The sequence below is a fragment of the Condylura cristata genome, unplaced genomic scaffold (assembly GCF_000260355.1).
Source record: "Condylura cristata isolate star-nosed mole 26May11 unplaced genomic scaffold, ConCri1.0 scaffold00006, whole genome shotgun sequence".
Classification (NCBI taxonomy): domain Eukaryota; kingdom Metazoa; phylum Chordata; class Mammalia; order Eulipotyphla; family Talpidae; genus Condylura; species Condylura cristata.
This window is the reverse complement of record NW_004567107.1, coordinates 34640508-34662513: the sequence shown is the minus strand read 5'-3', so window position 1 is coordinate 34662513 and position 22006 is coordinate 34640508. Positions and strand designations below refer to the sequence as shown.

The 22006-nt window shown below is 37.2% G+C and overlaps 1 protein-coding gene across 1 annotated transcript in view; it reads left to right on the top strand.

Moving 5' to 3' along the window:
* The window catches only part of RORB (RAR-related orphan receptor B), a 178716-nt gene that overhangs the window by 147467 nt on the left and 9243 nt on the right, over positions 1-22006 (top strand). Inside the window, exons 5-9 of the mRNA XM_004677566.1 lie at positions 10205-10326; positions 11272-11404; positions 14611-14718; positions 16383-16493; positions 19415-19527. Of these exons, the coding sequence (XP_004677623.1) occupies positions 10205-10326; positions 11272-11404; positions 14611-14718; positions 16383-16493; positions 19415-19527 (587 nt within the window). The remainder of the gene's footprint in view (positions 1-10204; positions 10327-11271; positions 11405-14610; positions 14719-16382; positions 16494-19414; positions 19528-22006) is intronic.

The window sequence follows — 22006 nt, the reverse complement described above, 5'->3', positions numbered from 1 at the left end:
ACATGTCCAATTCAAGTACTTACAAATATATATGTATATTTGTAGTACATGCATCTGTATAGTCACAACAGACTTAGATCACTCTTTATCCAGCTTTCCCTATGTGCTAACATTCATGAGATTAGGTAAAACTTCAAATCACCTTTGCAATTTTGAATTGAAATTGTGCAAAATTGATCTTCCTCAGTGGGTTTCTCCTGGATATACTAGTTTGGGATTATTTGTTGATTTGGAATTTAGAATTTCATGAGAAGATTTTAAAATCCACTCAGTAAGAAAAGAAAAATGCTACTGAGGAGCTAGTAGAAAAGCAATTGTATTTTACACATGCAATTTCAAAAGCAGTAGTATATATGAAATATTCTGCAGTAAGGAAAAGGAAATAAGATTTTATGAGGTCCTTCCTTTGACTTGGCAAATGAAGGAATATTTTGCTTATGAGATAGCCTTTGCAATAGCCCTCCTCCATTAAATGCACTTAAAGCCACTGCAAGCTTTGACACTGGCTCCCAGCTGGAGTTCTAAGTCACTTTTCCTGTGGAAGGGGTAGTTATGGACAGTTTCAGCCATATTTCAAGCACCTATTAAAAAGGTAGTTGCAGTTAAAAATCTCACATGGGGCCCTCCCTGGTGGCGCAGCGGGTTAAAGCACAACACTGAGAAGCTAAAGCCACTTCCGCATAAGTTCAATCCCTGCCTGCCCCAGAGGTGACCACATGGTGTGGCAGACCTCTCCTGACCCACCTGCTGCTCCCCTAAGCAGTGTACTTTGTAGATCTGCCTGTTCTGCTCCCCACTCTGTCTCTGGTGAAGCCTCTCGCCGCCCCTGAGCCTCTGGTCTGTACCCCAGTTCTGTATGCACAAATAAATAAATCTTTAAAAAAAAAAAATCTCACATGGACCATACAACACAGAAGCACTGATTGATGGCTAAGTTGATGGAGGTTAAAACATTTCAGTGTCCTTACTGTGATATGCAAGCAACTTAACAGGTTGTCTCCCCATCAGTCTGCACGCTGGTTTAGTTCTGTAATGTTTCAGAAGTAGAGAAGCTTGCTGGAGCTCCTAGTTGGAAAGACTTCTTAGTGTTTACTTTATTTTATGTTTATTTTAGCATGTAAACTTTCCTTTGGAAATATACCCTCAATACTGAGGAGGAAGAATTTACTATTTAAATTAGAACGCTATTTGTGGGGCCTATTTTGGAACTGCTATTTGGTTTCACACAGGTTTGTTCTGAGATAATTTGGTACTAGACTATTTAGAAAGTACTTATTTTAAAACATTAGTTAATTGAATGTGTTATATAAGCAATCGAGTTACTTTTAAAATTTTAGAGTAAATGTTTAGAAATGTAAACATTGCCTCCAAGATTTCCTCTGATTAGTTCTTCCTAAAGGTCAATACATTGACTAAGCTTTCAGAAGGTGAGGCGAGTGGGAGTGCTTGCTTCTCTGTAAATTAATAGCCAATCCATATGTCAACAAAATCCATATAGTAAAAGTCAATCCTAATGTTGGCCCTGAGCAATTCTGATGATTAGGCTTGCCTCTTCTCTGACCTGATAATTGCCCTTTTTGCCAGTGTGTGGAAGTAGTTTTTTTTTTGTTGTTGTTGTTGTTGTTGTTTCTTTTTTTGTTGTTAAAGGTTTATTTATTTATTCATACAGAACTGGGGTATAGGCCAGAGATGCGGAGGGTGAGAGGATTCACCAGAGACAGCGTGGGGAGCAGAACAGGCAGATCAAGGAAGTATACTGCTGAGGGGAGCAGCGGGCGGGTCAGGAGAGGTCTCCTCAGGGGCAGATGGGATCGAACTCATGGGGAAATGGCTCAAGCTTCTTTGTGCTGTGCTTTAACCCACTGCACCACCAGGGAGGGCCAGAAGTAGTTTTTTTATTTTATTTATTTAGCTATCTTTTTGTATTTGGGTTTTTTGTTTTGTTTGTTTGTTTTTAAATGAAGTACCATTGTTTTACATCCAGGTTAATATTTTGACAGTCTAGGTTTTCTCCCCTCAGACCAGTCCCCTCTCTGGAGCGCTCAGAGCACCGAAGCCCACTGTGCTCTCTCCCCCTCCCTCTGCCCTACTGGATGTCTCAGATCTATGTAGAAGAGAAGAAGAGAAGATTTAATAGACACTAGAGTACATCATTTTTAATTTTTATGTAAAACTCTGCAAGTGAATTCAAGAGTGAGAGCTACACTGTCATATTCTGTAGCTCTTCAGGACTTCTCTCTCCTGAGTTAAAAGAAAGAGAAATTCCTATGTAGCCCTCAGACTCAAGTTGCCATGCTGCACCCAGGCCTTAGAAAATGTCCCTATTGCCAAAGCCTTCTGTAGTGTCAAACCCAAAGACATTAAGACTTGAAGCTATATAGTGAACTCCCAAAGCATGTGAAATAAAAGACTCAGAGAGTCTAAGTTGACTTCCTATATCTACCAGTATAGCTCCCTCAGAAGTCAACCAGTTCTAGGGCTTTGAAATAAGTTTATCTTTTCTGATTGTTCTGTGAAGGAGGTCTTTAACTAAGAAACTTAACTAACTTTGAAATACAATGTTTTCATAATGATTCTTTCCCAATTTTGTTAGCTAGATTGAAGAAAGGGAATTGTAATTTCCCCAAAATGAGACAAGCACTATTGCAATAAAACAAGACATTTGTGATCCAAAACAGCTTTCCATTCTTAAATTATTAAGAAGACACCGTTAGTTACTTTGTTTTTGCCCTTCTTAATGTTTTTTTCCTTTGTATAGCCTCTGTTGAAATGCAAATGTTATATAGATGCTTTCCATTTTTCTTTCAGCTCTATTTCCTACTTTCTTCCATTAAAGTGATGATCTGAGCTTCCTGCAATTTGAGAAATTATTAATCATTTTATTATTCTGTTCATGGTCTCTTTCCAAATATTAATATTTCTATTAATCTGATACTCTACGGTTTTTCTCTATGCCCGTATTTCATTGAATTCTTATAACATTTTCGTAAGTTTTATGGTTAATAACAAAATCTTACATTTTATTAATCTAATTTTCTGAAATAATCTAAGAACATTTTGTTTCAGGTCTACATGAAGTCAAAGTGAGTCCTACATTCTCTGACATAATCTCTGGCAATATTATTTGTAGGAAAATGAGACTGAAAGCTGTCTTAGTCATTAGTGAGAGAGGAGTAAGTAGTTAGACTGCAAAACTGATCCAATAAATAACTGATAAGTCATGAATGCCCCCAATTACTTCTTTAAAATAATTTGAAAAATACGCAGAAAAAAAAGAATTTGAAGAACTCAAATGCTAAAAATACTACTTTCCCATTAAGACTACTTGTCACTATTAGATGGCTGTTTTGTTTTGTTTTGTTTTTAAAAAAAAAAAAAAGATTTATTTGTGTATAGAGAACTGGAGTACAGGCCAGAAGCTCAGGGGTGGTGAGAGGCTTCACCAGAGACAGAGGGGGGCGCAGAACAGGCAGATCGACGAAGTACACTGCTGAGGGGAGCAGCAGGCGGGTCAGGAGGGGTCTGCCCCGCCATGTGGTCACCTCTGGGGCAGTGGGGATCAAACTCATGCTGAAGTGGCTTTAGCTTCTTAGTGCTGTGCTTGAACCCGCTGCGCCACCAGGGAGGGCCCAGATGACTGTTTTAAGCTTAAATGTTATTGATGTTGTTTTGCTGATAGAACAATTCTATTTATGCTAAAAATAATGATCTCTAAATAGTGATTAGAAAAAACAGAAGGGTTTTGAAATTGTCATTGTCTTCTCTTACATTATCATCTGTTACGCCCTAACCAATGGTGTACCAGCCTTGTTCTATTTAATGACAGAAATTTTATAAAACTAGAGGTCTATCGTCAAAAAGACAAAATGTACACTTGGTTCAATGTTTCACCTTTCAACCAGTTTTTCTAATACATTATAGTTACCGCCTCAGAGCATGGATTCTGAGGAATCTTTATATTCTGAAAACCTAATGCAGGCACTTAAAATTTGCCTTGAGCAAGTCCATAGAGATATCCTGGTATTAATTCAAAGTGAATCCCCTAAGAATTCCACTTTCACACTAGTAGTATAAACTAAACAGAGATTTCAGCAGTTCTCTACATCCTTAAGGCAAGTGATAAATTAAAAATTCATTAATCATTTCGAGTGAGGCTAAGAGACAGTATCTTCGGAAGAATGCGGCAAAGTTAAAAAAAAAAAAAAAGAATCCCTGTGGAGAAGAATAAGGGGTATAGTTTACCAAGAAACCATCCTTTCTCATGAAAAAAAAAAAAAAAAGGAGGGGAGAAGGAATTAGGGAGCAACACTCTGTAGTGTTATATATAGCTTGGAGTTTCAGCTTTCTCGCCTTGGTACAGTTGGGCTATGGGTACTCTTGGTAATAACACTGAAAGCAGCAGTTTTTAAAGATATACTCAACCTTCCCCGCTCCCAGGATGTGGGATTGTAATGAAACCACCCGTGCAATCCGTGCCTGAGACACTGTAGCCTTTGGAGAGCGCCATTTGCTGAAATGTCTAGTGAGAGCTAAAATAAGCCCCTTTGGTGGATAAAACCTGCTGAGTGGTTGAAATCAGAGCTGCAGAAGGTCACCTGCTATTTTAGTAGCTGCAAGCTGGTCCTCATTTTATAACATTACTGTTATAAACAAGAAATTGTCACCTCACTTCTCAGTTTACTTATTTCTCACGGAAATAAGTAGAGTCCTTTTTCTCTGTAGAATTTGGTAATTTGGATGACTTGCTTCCAAACTTTGCTGTGGAATGTGGATCAATAACACATAGGAAATAATACATATTACTTCTTTATTACTCAAAATAATGTTTTTATATTGCCTAATAGGATTGACTTTTAAAATTCCAATTTTCTGTGTGAACTTTATCCCATACATCTCAACCATCTGTAAATGCCTTGAGGAAGGACTTACTTTCTACTTCTTTGATTTATTTAATAACATAATGGGTGGGAGGGCAGATGTCCTTTAGAATGTGAGAAAGGAGATACAACTAATTTCTGGAATCATTTACATATAATCCATTTGGAAGTGGAAGAAGGCAGTTGGTTCCACTTGTAGGGTTCTTGAATTTTTGCACACACTTTGGAGAATTACCATCAATTTTATTTCAATTTTCCCTTCAGAAATTTAATTTGTCTCTTCTTATGCCCATGTCAAAAGTGGAGTTAAGATAGCCCTTAGGGCTTCTAAGAAATTATGACAATTTTAACAATTTTTATATTTTCTCATCAAAAATGATGGAGAAGTACATTTACCTATAATAATTAGTTTTGAGCCTCTTATTGAGGTATAATTGTACCTATTAATGTATACAACTTAATGAGTTTGGTGGTAATTATACATCCTTAAAATCCTTTTTTTTTATTTGAATCACACAAAAGTTTTATATATATATATGGAAGTAGAAAGGAGAAGAGGAAATAAAAATGAAAAGTAAGCTATTTTTCATGAAGTTGGCTAATACAAAATAAGGATCATAACAGCCTGTAATTATACCCCCTGTTTCCTTGCCATCATCAATGCATACTTTTTCATGACTGGAAAGGAATGATAGCTGGACTGAACATATGGCTTTACCTCACTCCCCAACATCATTGTATTAACTATCAAAGCAGTTCACATACTGTCAGTGAGTTGAAAAAATCACTCACTAAAAATATCAGAATCATTAGAAACGAGATGAAAAAAATGCACAAAATGAAGAATGATATTAAAAAATAAATTTATAATTTAAAAAAATCAGAATCTTAACTACTTAAACTCCTTTTCATATTGACTTAAGAACATTCTAGCCTCTTCCCTGCTCTCAGGAAAAGCAAAGTGTAGAGTCTATGGGCATCGCTTCTGGAGGTGGTAGAATTTCCCAGTAGTCTGTCATCTGGGTCCTATCTATTCCCAGTTGGGTGCATGCTGATTACTTCAACATGTGCCATCTGCAGCCCAAGCCAGCTAAAGAGTCTGACAAAAACTGGGCTTTGAGAAGCAACTGCAATCCAAGTCAGGTAAACGGATGAAGGATGTGTGATTGCCCAGAAAGATTCCATATACTTTGCTCTTTTCCCGCAGTCTCTTTGTCTGGACTTTCTCATGTGGTTAGTCCCTGGAGAGGCCCACGTTTGCTCTTACCTTTTCTATTTTTCCAGACAAGGACTCTTGAAAGTTCCTTTGGCTCTCAACAGGAACTTTGCATACTGTACTCTTTGTCTGTCCCCTTGTCCCTTGTTAAATCCTTCCCTTTTCACAACTGCAGACTCTCAGTTCAAGCAAACCATCTCCCCTGATGTTCATGCATCTTTCTAATCAACAAAATGAACACTCAGACCTTCTCTCATGGGACCAAGTCTAGCATTACAGCATGGTTTATCCACCTGAGTTTTGAGAGGGTCAGGTCAGTTTTTGCACTTGGCTCACCTTTGTACTGTACACTTGTAGAGAAGTTACTGTTCTGCAAATTCTGCTGCTGGGTCTTAGCCTTCGTTGATACTTACATCTCTTATGCTAAAGAGCATTTGTCTTCTTATTTCTCACTGAAGGATATGGGAAATAATTTACATGTCTAAAGTTTGACTTCGAAACCATTGTGAAAGTTTAAGCTTTCTAAAATCCTTTGTGAAATAGAGCAGAGGAAGAAAGGAAGGAAGGGAAGGAGGGAGGCAGGAAAGAAGGAGGGAAGGAAAACTGTATGTTTTGATGGATGAATGGATAAACGGATGGATGAATAGACTGACATTTTCAAAATTATATTTACTAAGTCAACATTAGTTGAGCATCTATTATATTAAATGTTCTCTTCTCTCTTTCCCTCCCTCCCCCTTATCTGTTGGTCCTGTACATCCTCTTTCAGCATTGTCTTGAATCCAGCCCCTCCAGCCCATTTCTGTCATATTTCCCTAATCCAGACCCTTCTCATACCTTGACTAAAGTTTTACAACAACCTGATTAATCTCCTGCACTGACTAGTGCAACCTCATTGTCTTTGCCATCATGGCCTTTCTAAAACAGGAAACTGACCATGTCACTCTCTGGGATCACAGCTCCCAATAGTTCTCTCTCACCTACAAGATATAATCCACGTTCCTTTTTCCTGCTTACTCAGATGTTTGGTATCCAATCACAGTTTCCAAACCTGGTCTCATTTCTCCCCATCTCTTCTATATCATCTGTGTTGCAAGCACACAGACAGCTTTCCAGACACGGCAGATTCTATTTCAAAATGTCACACGCTGAACTTCACATTTTTGCTCAGTAAAAGAGAATTTGAGATTATAAATGGTCACGGTTATAAAGATGTCCAACATGGTATCAGGAATCATCTAAATCAGCTAGTTTTCTACCTGTGCCATTGTAGTGTCATTCTCACCACCTGAGAGTACATCTCTCTCTTCTCCTTGTTTCAAACACTGGTTTAGACCCAGATTAACAGAAAACTTTTCTGTGTCCATTCTGCTTCTTCCCCAGACTGAGAACACTTTCTTCTTTGAGTTCCCACAGTAACTTAAGAACTGTGTTATATGTTGATATGATTTGATATGACATGACATGATGTGATATATGGTTGTAATATCCTTTGAAAAAGAGAAAAGTGGGCCCCCCATGGTGGCGCAGTGGGTTAGGATGCAACACTGCAAGCAATCTGCAGCCGCTTCAGTGCAACTCCAAACCCCAGTTAGGAGGTGACCCACATGGCGCAGTAGACTTCTCCTGTTTTGCCTGTTACCCCCCTCAGCAGTGTACTTCGTTGATCTGCCTATTTTGCTCCCCAATCTATCTCTGGTGAATCCTCTCATCACCCCTGCACCTCTGGCCTGAACCCTAGTTCTATATTCATAAATAAAAAAAGAGAGAAGATGCTTTTTTTTCGTCTGTACCGCAACCTGGTATAGCTTCTCAAAAAAAAAATTATAAATAATAACCATATGTTAAGTTAATATAAGGAAGTAGGCTGGCTTTCTGTCAAGTTCTTGAAGAGCTCATAGTTCTGAAGTATATGGAACAAATAGTTCCACACAAATAGTTACAGTGCAAGTCTGACTAGAATAAGAGCTCTTTGGAGAGGTGGGGTGAAGGGGGAGAATCTAAATGAATGGCAGCTGACTCTTCTACTGAGGACTCAGGGAAGGAAAGAAACCTTCACCAGAAATGTACATCTGAACTGAGCCCTAAAGCATACTTGTGACTTGAGCTCCCAGTTTTGCTTACCCCACTCATGACTTTATTATACCCACTGCCCATACCTCATAGAACCCTAAGCTCTGGTGGCACAATGTCAGAGACTTCTTAAACCTTGTCCAGTCATTCCAGTATCTATCATGAATTAATAGAGTTTTTCATAATGCAACTTGGATGGCAATTTAGTTTTGCTTACAAACCTTGAAGCCTGTAAATTACTGGAAAATCAGCAAATCTCTGAAGATGAAAACAAACACTACCAAGAAGATAAAGATTTGAAAACTATAGAGCTATAAAATCTTATGTTTTCATTATATATCTACAGAGGAATGGATATTTTTAGATTCTAAATAATTAGACTGCCCAAGTGAAATTGAAAAATGATGAACCATGACATACTAATCTATTTTAACATGATATATAGGTAATTCTTGCCCTTTTTTTAACAACATTGGGAGATATGCCATAAAATTTTGAATACAGGGTTTTTCTAAAGAAAGAATTTTGTAATATGATCAGCAATGAAAGACTAGAATTGTTCAGTGCATAGTGATGGATCCAATGGAGCATAACTATAATCAGAAGTTAGTGGTTTATATTATCTTGTACATCTGTCACTTTTTGATTGAAAAACATGAATATTGAAATACTTTCCCTCAGTAGCACTGATTCCAAAAGTAAATACTTTTGAGTCATCACATGGCTTCGGTGATGACAAACCACACAGTATACAAACAAAAATCATCGTGACTGACTTTTTTTTTTTTTCAAGTTATTATAATGTACCAAAGTAAGTTAGCTTGGAATGTTCATTACAAATTTAAGCTCATATTTTTTTACTCCCTACATCATAAAACTCTATTTCACACCAGAAGCTTAGCAAGCTTAAAAAAAGTAAAGTCACCTAAGTCTTGCTGTGAGAGTTACCTGTGTACTGTGAAAGAAACAAAACATGGTTCTTTAGATAGAACAGAAGTGTTATTTGAAATGTCACAACCTGAAACTAGAAAATTCCATTTCTCTGAGTCAAGAACAGATTTTTAGCAGAAAATTTGGTCATCTTCATTCACTTCACATCCAACACAGAGATCTTGTGTACTTTGGTTTCCTAAGATGTCACCTTCTTTGTGTGTTCAAATAGCAGATGGGATTCTAAGGGGCCTTGTTACCAGCTCTCCGACTTCAGGGAATCATACATAGTAGGTGTAAGAAGAGCTCTTATGTCAATTCTGTCTTTCAACTTTCACACTTCCAAACCCCAAGGTGATAAGTTTGGTTCTAAAAGATGATTAGCTTTTACTACTTTTTATATGAGTGGTATATGATGTTTCTCCTTTATAAGAAAATACCATTATGTAATAGATTAGAAAAGATAGCATAATGGCCTGGGTGGCCAAACTTCAATAATTTGAACTCAGAAGTTAATACTTTTCATTTATACCTCCCTCCTATTATGAATTATGTTATGTATCCTCATGATTTCAAAGTCAAATCTATGAGAAGATCATCAATCAGAGAAAACTGCTTCTATCCATACCCCTCTATTCTCTCTTTCCTCTATGGAGACCATTTTTAAGTTATTGCTTAAAAAATACTTTTTTGAATAAACTAGTACATTTATATGTTAATTTCCCCTTCTTGAGATAAACAACACAGGTCTAGTGGTTTTTGAAATAAAGATTTAGAGGATAAATGTCAAAACTGTTTGTGGACCTTTAGGCCAAAAAAAGTAAAACACACGATAACTTCCTTATTTGGACACTTTACAGCTCAAAGCATTCCTGGTTTGTTTCTAAAAAAAAAAAAAAGGCAGTAAATTTTCATTAAAGGACTGAAAGTTTCAAAAAGGTAATAATGCATTTGCCTGGAGATTTTAAAATACACAGTAGTATTAAAGACACCCTAACACCACTGGAACATCCCCAGAAAAGATTCCTATAGTAAACACACTGAGGGTAGGTATCTTTGGGCAGACTGGAAGTTTTCATAAACTCTTGATTGATATTCTTTCTCATAGATCGAATTGCACAGAACATCATTAAGTCCCACTTGGAGACATGTCAGTACACCATGGAGGAGCTACACCAGCTGGCATGGCAAACTCATACCTATGAAGAAATTAAAGCATATCAAAGCAAGGTACTCTGGGAAAGTTTCCTGTGGTTTCACTATTTCTGGCATTCTCAACCTTGGCACCAATGATATTTTGGGCTACACAATACTTTTCTGTCAAGACTGTCTTGTGCATCATGTGGTATTTAGCGGCCTCCCTCGTGTCTACTCACTAGATGCCAGTAGCAGCTCCCTCACATACAGATGATCAAATTGCCAGGTGGCCTCTGGAAGGCGAAACCACCCCAGCTGAGCCTTACTGTCCTCTTTGAGTGACATGGGAAACTGTGCATAAATTAGATTTGTTGGGGACATCTCATGGCTTCTTGGAGCCATTGGGAAATCACAGCAACAATAATAGTGACAAATTTTCACTGTAAAAATATGCACTCAATATGCCTTTCCTTGCCTTACATATTAATAAAAGACCAAAGCTACAGGAGACCTTACTCTGCGTTGTTATTATGATTTTACTATCATTACTTTATTTCTTTGTATTTATCGCAAAGTTTTAAGAGAAGGAACTCATAGTTGTTGTATTGTTAATATTCTGTATTCACATTGCTTTTCTTGGGGTTGAGATTCTCATTTGCAAGATCTACCAGTAATGATATTTTAATAAAATACATATTCTTCAGTGCAAGGGTTTATTTTTCTAAAATGAATTAAGCTTACATTCAGGAGAAAGAAGAAAAGTGAAAAATGTATAAAGAAATTACAAATATCTTCAGATACAACTGCAGTCTTCCCATTATTTTAACCTCAATGCTATCATAATTGTAGTGTAGCAAAATTCAAAGAGATTAAACCATTATCTTAGAAAATATTGTCTGTCTTTAAAGGGAATGTTGTAAATCTCATCACGGATTTCAAGTGACAGGTGCTTAAGCACCAATGGGGCAAGCCTGAGTATGTCATTGACTCTCCAAGTTGTTCTTTGCTCCACACACATGTGTGTTTTCTCTCCTGAAGTCCAGGGAAGCTCTGTGGCAGCAATGCGCCATCCAGATCACTCATGCCATCCAGTATGTGGTGGAGTTTGCAAAGCGGATAACAGGTTTCATGGAGCTCTGTCAAAATGATCAAATTCTACTTCTGAAGTCAGGTAAGCAAAGAGGAAACTGATGGGGTTGGGGACTATTTTAGACCAGGATGTGGCTGGTCCTCAGCTCTGTGTTGATTTTAGAAAATCCTCCTTCCAATCTATGGCTCATTTCTACCACCCACACTGTCAGCCATGTCCCCAAAGCAAACTCTGTTATAAAAATGCCCTGATACTCATTAATTTCCCCTTTGAAGTCAAATACAATTTTGGTTATTGAAAGTGGAGCTATTAATTGCAGAGGTTGAGTTACCAAGCTTGACAGGCAGAACAAGTAATTAGCATGTCAAGGTGGCTGAATTGCTGAGCTGGCTCTTAAATGTACTACTTGCCTTCTGTGGAGGGAGAAAATCCAGGGTAGCTGCATTCTGCCTCCATGGTCATTTCCAATCTTTTTAATGAGGCTAACCTGCAGCCAGCACACATAGGGGAAACTTCCCGTTGTTCTAATCTTTCCAACCCCACTCTCTCATACAAGCACTCTCCACTTAGGAAGTAGTTCCAGAAATTCTGCACATGATTAATTTTAGAGATATTATTACTAAACAGGGAAAATATTGTCTCCCTAGACCTGTTTGAAAATAGAAAATAAAAATGGACCATGGTATTTATGCTAACCTTTGTGATCCTGGGATACAGTAGCAATAATAAGAATTACACATATTAAATGATAAGAATTACACATTTTATAACATACATATGTATGTCTTTGTTTACCTATGACATCCCATTTAATCCTGAGAGGTCAGTGTTTTGTTATGAAAAGGAGGTTAAGATTCAGACAAGGAGTGAGTTCAATATCATAAAGCCAATAAATGGACTGAATGAAATATTTATTCTAAGTTGCTGGTGTTGCTTTAACAAGTGACATAAGTTGATGCAAATTTTGACTCAGACAAAATGCAAATTTTGACTCAGCTCTCAAAACTTACTTCAGACAACAAAAGTCCTTTTTTAAATGCAGGGGGAGTTCCTTTCAAACTGACTAAACACCTAGCAGGCAACTTGTGCTGGTTACCGGCCCAGAGGTCAGCCAGAGCCCTGTGCTGGCAGTCTCAAGTCCTAGCCATAGGAGTTTCTCCACAGGCTTCTTGGACTTTCTCACAGCCCAGTTGTTGGTTTGAAAAGCTAGCTTCCAAGAGGACACAGCAGAAGTACATAGTATTTTTCTGGCTTAGCTTCATAAGGCACATAGTATCATGTCCACCACATTCTATTAGTCATGACAGACAGGAAGGTACAGCTGGGTTCAGGGGTAGGAGACACAGGCTCTATAGCTCAGCAGAGGAATGGTAAGGTTCTAAAATAACATGTGAAATAAAAGCTATTTTTAGTGCCTCTCTTTGAAAAATAGAGCCTGCCACACTTTATATGTGACTTTGATCAACCCCCTCAAGATAGTATTTTCCTCATTTGTAAAACATAAGCGAGAACTAAGAATAATTCCAAACTCGCAATTGTAACCAGTGTCAGAGGAGCTTCTGGCCATTCTGAGTCATAGATGTCATCTTTGGCCCATGGAATCTGTATCCCCTAGAGGGGAACATGGCGTATTGTATTTGTAACTGAGTCTCAGAGAATACCAGTCTATGAGTCATTTGTGTACCATTAGATCATACAAGAGTTAACATTTCTACCTGTCATTAAAATGTTGATCCTAATATAAAAACTCTGATATAAAAACCTCTTGAGAGCCTCATCTATTAGGAAAAGCTAAAATTCACCTGAAATAGTATTGCAAGAAGCAAATTGAAAAATGAATGAAAGGGGCCAAGGAAAGTACCTTTCATAGTGTAAATACTTAAATGATGCTTTCAATTTTGTGAGGAAAATACTGCTTCAGTTACCATTTGCAAATCACTTCCTACACGTCAGTACTTGTAATCTGTGACGTGTGAGAGAAGGCAAAGAAAAATTAGCAAAGCAAAAGAAATAAAACAGACCTAAATATAAAATCACCCAAATGAGGCCCTCATGCAAATTTGTCACTTATTGTCACCTTCTAAAACTCTGTGGTGGAAAAGCCCATTTCTCTAAAAAGAGGAGAAACTGCATAACAGTAATTCTACAGGATGTCAATAAATATTCAAAGGGGGAAACAAAGGTAGTAAGTTCATTTATTCAATAAATAAATTTATTCAGGGCCCTCCCTGGTGGCGCAGTGGGTTAAAGTACACCACTACGAAGCTAAAGCCACTTTAGCATAAGTTCAATTCCCACCCCGGAGGTGACCCACATGGCCTAGCAGACCTCTCCTGATCCGCCCACTGCTCTCCTCAGCAGTGTTCTTCATCAGTAGGCTTGTTTTGCTCCCCACTCTGTCTCTGGTGAATCCTCTCACTGCCCTGAACCTCTGGCCTGCACTATACCCCAGTTCTGTATGTATAAATAAATAAATTTTAAATAAATAAAATAAATAAATTCAGTTAATATTCAGTAAGTACCTATAATGTGCCAGGGACAATTCTGGACCTCGGAGCCCTGTGAACACATAAGATAAGCACAGCTTCCTTGGACTTTCAAGCACAGGAGTCTGCAGACAAGAGTCCTGCCGTCATCAGGCTAGAGGGAATTCAGAGAAATGTTGCACCCACCAAAGTTAAACAAACTCCTACATGTTAACATTCATCCTGTGAATAATGATTTGTAAATCCATAGAGTGAGGTGACACTCAACAGTTTGCCAAAACGTATTTGACATAGAAGCCCTCCATTCAAAGAACATCTAATACAAGTTACCCAAGATACACAATGAAGAAGTCCCACTAAAAGTCATCAAATACTGAAATATACATGCCTATGTTCAAAACGGAAGCAGAGAGCAAGTTCTTCCAATAGCAAATATCTTGCTGAAGTTAGCAGACTAGACTTAACCTGCTTCCTGGACTGTCTGTCATTAAGTGTAAATTTAAGAGTGGAAGATGATTTTAATAATAGTCAGCCAAGAAAATAGAAAGAACTGCATGCTCTTTTAAAAAATATTGCTACTCTCCATTTTAACCACATTTGTAGTGTATTTTATCTTTAATTATTTATATATGCATCAAGAAAACTTTATTTCTAATAATTATTTTTTTACTAGGGAAGGAATCTTGAGTTTTTGTATCTATGTATCTATGGTTCTCTGTGTTTTAAAGTTTTTGGAAGTCTTTTAACTCTTTATTATTGCATATACATGTATGCTTTATATATATTTTTTTTCCCTCCTAGGTTGCTTGGAAGTGGTTTTAGTGAGAATGTGCCGTGCCTTCAACCCATTAAACAACACCGTTCTGTTTGAAGGAAAATATGGAGGAATGCAAATGTTCAAAGCCTTAGGTAAGTTTTTCTTTGTTTCAGATGTAATTTTACTAGCTGTCATTAGTTTTTCCACTAGGATTGTAAGCAGTAAATAAAAAACCTTGATTCTTTAATGAGTCTCATTATTCCAAAAGGGTTGCACCAAGTGATCCTCCAGCATTTCATCTTAATTCTCCAAATCTCACAATTAGACATCCTAGTATATAAGGAAGAGGGAACCATAAGCCCTGTTGAGGCCAACCATGCTTGATTCGGGAAGGAAGATGGATACTTTCTAGTTCATCCTTTGTAGGACCAGCTTGTCTCTTACCTTCTAGCTTATTGCTTTACAAAGCATATTATGGCAGAAGACTTGTGGTCCACAGAGGTGACTTATATTTCTTGTATAAATTCATAATTATAATTAGGACACTGAAAAGAAGAGCTTCTTTACTTGTCACCAAGGAAGGGCTTGCTTTTCGTTGATTCATGAATTCTGGGAGCACAGGCAGAATGGGTGGCAACTTGTCAGGAATGATCCCCAGATGATTCCTGTGGGGGGACAGGGACAGAGCCCATCCCTGTGTGGAATTGTGTAGCATTCACATTCAATCTTCAGTGCTTGGCATGGTTAAAAAGGACATTAGCAAAGGTGGACTGATGCCAGGAAAGGTTTTAAGGATTGATAGCTGCATTTGTTCCATGTCCTGCTTGTGGACATCAAAGAAGGCCACTGCCCTTTCACCTTCTGCACTGTTAGTTGATACAGTAGCCAACAGCAAGCCCATCAGGGCTGGCAAGTTTACCCTTCTGCGGTTGATATACATCCATGTCATCTCCAAGGCTAGATTTTCAAGAAAGAAGGAAAACCCTTGGCAAGCAATGTGGGTATATTTCCAGCCTCATAAAATAAACATTTACTAGGGATCTGTGTAGAGATGAAAAACTATTGTGCTAAAATTCACAATGCCTAAGCAAAGTGACCTGCTACTCATTCATTGGAAAATAAAAATAAATGAATACTATCTCCTCAATCACAGTTCCAAGGATGTTACCAAATTGAAAAATACTTGTCAGTTTTGTGAAAAAACTGTTAACACCTCACTTTAAGACCCCCTAGCTTCCTTACATTGCCAGACTAAAGTGCCATAAATAAAGACAGCCCTCAGCCTCTGATCGGTAATGTTTTAGGTTTCTTGTGAATACGAGGCCCTACACTAAAGGAGTCCCAAATTACTTACTTAAATTTTTTTAGTTGGAACTAGGTTCAGACATAGAAGATTAGATTCAGGTTAGGTATTCTCAGATGTCACAATGGATACACACAATTTCCATCTGCTCTCATTGATAATGTTAACATTCATTACCTGGTCAAGATGTGGCCCGATTTCTTCATTCTATAATTACCACTAAATCACTTACTAGAATGCAAATCCTTGAATGACCTCTTTATTAAGTGCAACATGAAAATGGCAGTTTTAAAAACTATTTTTAAAGTAACATTGCTTTACAACACCATGTGATTAAAGGTCCTGGTTCACACCTTTTCTGATATATTATTACCATACTACCCCCACCACCTAGGGACTCATAGTCACCCACTGCCATTCTTTGTACCCCTCCCTTTTGCTACTTGATTATGGGATTTTCTTACTATGGCTTCATTTGTTTAAGTATTCTTATTTAATTTGCATTTTTTATAGGTTCTGATGACTTGGTGAATGAAGCATTTGACTTTGCAAAGAATTTATGTTCCTTGCAACTGACTGAGGAGGAGATTGCTTTGTTCTCCTCGGCTGTTCTGATATCTCCAGGTAAGGAGGTCTGAAGTCTTTGCATTTCTTCCCAATGCTGTTTTGCTATTACTGGGATGGATTACAACTGCCTAAACCAAGCTGCTCAGGAGGAACTTTTAAAGAGCCATATTTTCTCTAGTAAACTTTTGTTAATTTTGGACAGTTTGAAGTAACAGCCTTAAGTTAACTAAAATGACCAATTTTTGTCCTTAAAGCAAAATTAGAGTGATGCTTCTTCCATGTGAGGTGAAGATCACTATCGATTCAGACAAGCAAAATGATCCCTTAACAGATAATGAAGGCTAACAGTGGCCTTGAGTTATAAACTATGTTCTATTTTGAATTTAAGACTAAAACAAACACAGTGGAGGAGAAAGTTCACAAAGGTGAGACTTGGTAGAAATATACCTGAATGAAAGATCTTAATATAGGGATGAAAATAAGTGAAACAAACTTTCTCCTCTTTAAATACCTTTTTACTGACTTTCCTCCTGGATTTCTGTGCTCACTTCAGGTAAATGCTATTGCCTTTTTAAAAAAATTAGCAATATTATCAGGTGGGGACAGCAAAGGGAGAAAAGGCTCCTCCTAAGGACTGGAAAGGGAAGGACCTCTGATGTCCTGGTAAGCTTCCTGGTCCTGTCTCTGACCTTAAACATGAAAATGGACTTCATGATGATAAAATGCTGGTGTAGCTCTTAAATGCAACATGATAGACAACAACAACAACAACAACAACAAAAAATCAAGGACTCGAAGTAGTGACATTTATAGATCAAAAAGAACTATGACAATTGAAATTCTTTTATAAGTGAATACCAACTTGAAATGTATAGAATCTTATGAAATGCATGCACCTCTTCTTCAACCAGAATGAGAAGTCATAGTCACACCCTGGCTGGCTGGTTCAATTTTGAGTCAAGAGATAGCAGAGTTGTTGACAGCTCTCAGTGGACATGAAGATATATTCCTTCTAATTTTTATAGTCAAGAAACTCATTCCTTCTGTAACCCATTTATCTCTAGGACTAGATCTCTTTTATTTGCCCTAACATATTTTTCAATGAGATTGGAAGAAATTAACCTCACCTCTAGTGGTATACCGTGACATGCCTTCCTTATTATGTCAACCAATAATACCAATCTCTGCATTTTTTAAATCAGGCTTTACTTATTTTTAAATCTTATGAAGATTTTTTCATTTGCTTCTATTTTTTACTTAGCCACTTTATTGGCAAAAAAAAAAAGGAAATTCATTATCACTTAGAATATTATTACTAAGAGTTTCTTTTGATTTTCTGTCTGAATCAAGCTGATTGTCTGGGCTTTTTTGTTTTGATTTGACTTTAAATTCAAGAATCTTTCCCAGACCTGTAAACACACAAGTAAATGTTGTGTGTAAATGTGTGCCCATATCGAGTGTGCCCAGATATTGGCTAAGTAACACAACAGTAAATGAAAGAAGTGGCAGGAAATATTTATCTCTGGTAGCAACCACGTGCCAAATAATGATCCTCCCAACATTTTCTCATTTCACTGGATTATTCCCATTGAGTACACTTGGGTAGAAGATTGGTTCTAAGCCTATGGTCTGTGATAAGAGAGGTGGTTTCACTCTGACTCCTGCTTATTCAAAGGAAGTATTGCAGCAGTCATTGTCCTCTGAGGTATGTTTGTGATAAGCTAGTAAATACTAAGCAGCCAATATTTAAAACAGTGTATATCCAATATAAACAATCCATAAAGATAACTGCCTCATAAGGAAGGCTAACCTGTTAGAAATCACCTGAGAAGGTTAGTTTTATCTAGAGAGAAAATGCACCATAAAATTCTGCTGAGTTTAGAAGCAAGACATTTGGCTTACTCTACCTAGTGGGGAACCTTCCTGAGAGCATATCCACCCTCAGGCACACATTCAGAAACCCCAAAGAGTGTGTTTGCCACCATAGCCTGGAGCCATATTCAAAAAGAGAGGGAAGAGCTGTTCCTGAACCTACTGTTTGCTTCCTCACACACCAGACTCACCCTTCCCCCCAGTTCTTACCATAATAGCCACTTGTTTATTCAGCTCCAGAGAGTTTAGGGAAAGGATGGGGAGGAAAACTTAATTTATTCTGATTGACAATTGTCACTGAAGACTTTTGTGCTCACTTACGTAAGGAGTTGCTTACCTGTGGGCTAAACTTGCCCTTGCCCTGTCTAAGATTACAGAATTGAATTTCTCACCTGATCTGAACTGTGTTCAGAGGGCTCATGGCCAAGTTCTTTTCCATGAGTATTTGTCAGCCTTTGGGGACTCTTCATTGAACCTAAGGCATTAATGTTGGGCAGAATTTTGTCACTGTGGTGTGTAAGGCTTCAAGGGAGGAAGGAAGGGAGATAAAGCGAAGAAGAGAAGAAAGAAAAAAGAAAAAGAGAATGGGAGAGGAAAGATATTATCCTATATACCATTTGAAAAATTAAATATAGAAAGAGTACTCAGTATTGGATTTTTGAAATGCATTCCTGTTTATGCTATGTACATTAATAATATAGTTTATAAAAGTAAAGGCGGGTCTTGAATACAAAAAATGTTCTTGGACAAGAAATTTTCTTAACATAATTTATTTTATTCACAAGTAATGAACCTTTATGTTGAAAGGAAATCTCAGCAGCTGTATAGAAGATTAAGAGATGCAAATGATTACAGATGATAAAAAAAAATATGAGTTTATTTGCACTATGTGCCTTTATCCCATCTTGATTTTCTATATTAATATATTAGTATTGGAAGCCAGAATATAAAATATTTAGGTTTTAAATAAATAATCACATGTCTTCAGAAGAAAGTCAGAGCTAAGTAATTTGAAATGAATCTGAAATTCAGTACTTAACCTGTTAGGTAACATTAAACAAAACTAACATTCCCTCTTCTCTCACCTAATTCTTTTCCTTTGTCAGATCGAGCCTGGCTGATAGAACCAAGAAAAGTCCAAAAGCTTCAGGAAAAAATTTATTTTGCACTTCAACACGTGATTCAGAAGAATCACCTTGATGATGAGACCTTGGCAAAGGTAGGTCCTCAGGTCACAGACCCACTATCACCAAAAAGAGTAGAGCACAAGAAAGCTGTTTATAAAGGACAGTTCTCAACAGCAACAATTTCTGCAAGTTACCAAAGGTGCATAAATTCTGAGATGCCCATTTTACTTTTTTGCTAACCTAAAGATTTTTTTCTAAGTGAGGTAACAATGATTTACAGCACTGTATATGATCCAGGGCTTAGGGTTCACACATCACCATGCTACATCCACCACCAGAGCCCCTTTTCCCCTGTTACCAGCCCTTCCTTTCCCCTCTAGTAGCTGAATTCTGCAGGCATATTTCTAGGCTTTGTTTTGTTCAGTATACATTGCTCTGTTTTGTTGCTCTGTATTTCATATATGTGTGAAATCATCTAGCATTTGTCCTTCCTCTTCTGACTAATTTCACTTAGCATAATCCCCTCCAGCTCCATCCATGTTGTCACAAATGGAAGAATTCATTTCTTTTAGTTGAATAGTATTCCATTGTGTTTATGTGCCACATCATTTTTATACTTTCATCTGTCATTGAGCACTTAAGTTGTTTCCCAAACCTGGAAGTATATTTTGAAAGGGAGCCCAATAAGTTATACTAGATGGAGAGGAGAATGACTGTTTAAGAGAAGGCTGGTATTGGCAGATACCCAGGAGTAGGAAGACAAATCAAAAGAACTAAGGGTTTTTCTTCTGAAGAACAATAATTTACACTAAGGAAAAGATTTCAAAATTCCTATGTGAAGGGAAGAAGAGATTTTATGCTACTTTAAGAGTCAGGTGTAGGGGAAATTTTAAAGCAGTTCAATTTTTTTTCAAGATAGGAAATGTAAAGTAGTAAGAATAGTTAAACCAAGGGTTAGACCACTGTGTGAAGTAACAAGTTTCCTGTTGTTGGTTATATTGTGTTTGGTTTCCTCCCATAGGTTATAAGTGACAGTTCTACTGAAATAGATGAGACTGATAACTTGGAAATTTTCCTTACTTTTAATCTCATTATGCAAAATTTGCCCTAAAGTTCTTTCAAAATGGCAAAGCATGTCAGAGGCAAGTTTCATGCAACATCCAAGTCAATTTCTTGATCCAACTAACTGACAATAGTGATCTTTAAAAAAAATATGGAGAACAGTTGTTGATCAAAGTGAAATGATTATAAAAGAAGTCATTTTCTAATGATTGATATGTAGCATTATTGAAGCTATCTTTGATTTCTTAAGAACTACAATCTGTCGAAGGTAATAAACTAGGAAATGCAGCTTATTCTTGTTAAAGATGATAGGAATCCTACTCTTTATATTTTTATCATTAAAACCCTCCCACTTCGCTCTTTTAAAAAAGTGGGAGAACTATTTGAAGATACTATCAGGTTTTACTTTACACATGCACGGTACTGCTGTAAAAAAACCTCCATGAGTTAAATATTCTGCTTCATTATGGTAACATTTCTTTAAAATTAAGGCATCAAAGGAAGAACATCTCCACACTGTAGAATGACTGTTCCCTTTGATGTAACTTTCCACTTCCTATTTAGGCAAGGACAAATCACCTGCCATTGCACCCCATCTTTCTCATTTTGTCTCAAAGGTAAAACATCTACATGCTCTCAGCATCACTGGACAGAAAAACGTAACATGAATATATACATCTCTAGCCTGCTTTTTAGCCTATGTGTATAAATATGTCTCCTTAATTAATGGGAATGTATCCTACATTTGATATCTCCCAAAGACTTTGATCCCCATTTTTACCACCCTAAAAATAAGTTCTTGATAAAATCCAGGGTTAAACACAAGTTGCCGCTCTTTTGCTTAGGAGTAACATCTACTTAAAAATCCCTGGTCTCATTACCTGTAAAATAAGGATTATAATTCTCTGTTCCTGTACAAGTGAGTTTTGCCATTCAAATCAGACCTATACTGCATAAACTTTAAGGCACCAAGGAATGATGATAGTTCCCCAAGAGAATAAAATTCTCTTGCTTACATAATTTTTGAACTTCTGGTGGCCTGGTGCTGGTGACCTAAGATATAGAAGGTAGAAAGACTTTAGAGTTCTCAAAGAATAAAAGACCTTTAATAACAAGGAAAAAGTAGTATTAACTTTAGGTCAGCTTAACTGTCCTTCCTCAATCTGGAGTGAGAAAAATACACAATTCAGTTCTTTCCTTCTAAAAAGAAAGTTGCAACACAAAGAACCAAGGAAAGCATAGGAAAAGGATTACTTCTTGTATAAAGTTAATTGGAGGCAGATGACAATGCACTGCTCCCACAGGTCATGATGGATGTTGGGTTTTTGTGTGGACCCTTCCTTGTAACAGTCATCACTTTAATAGAATATTGTTTGAACTAATGTGGAAGGACCATAAACCAAAATAAGAACCGGATTCTCATTAATCCCAGTTCCAACTATGTGGCTTTGGATAAAGTCACTTCATTGGTTAAAATGTCCTATTTCTTCACTGTCAAGTTCCAGGAGG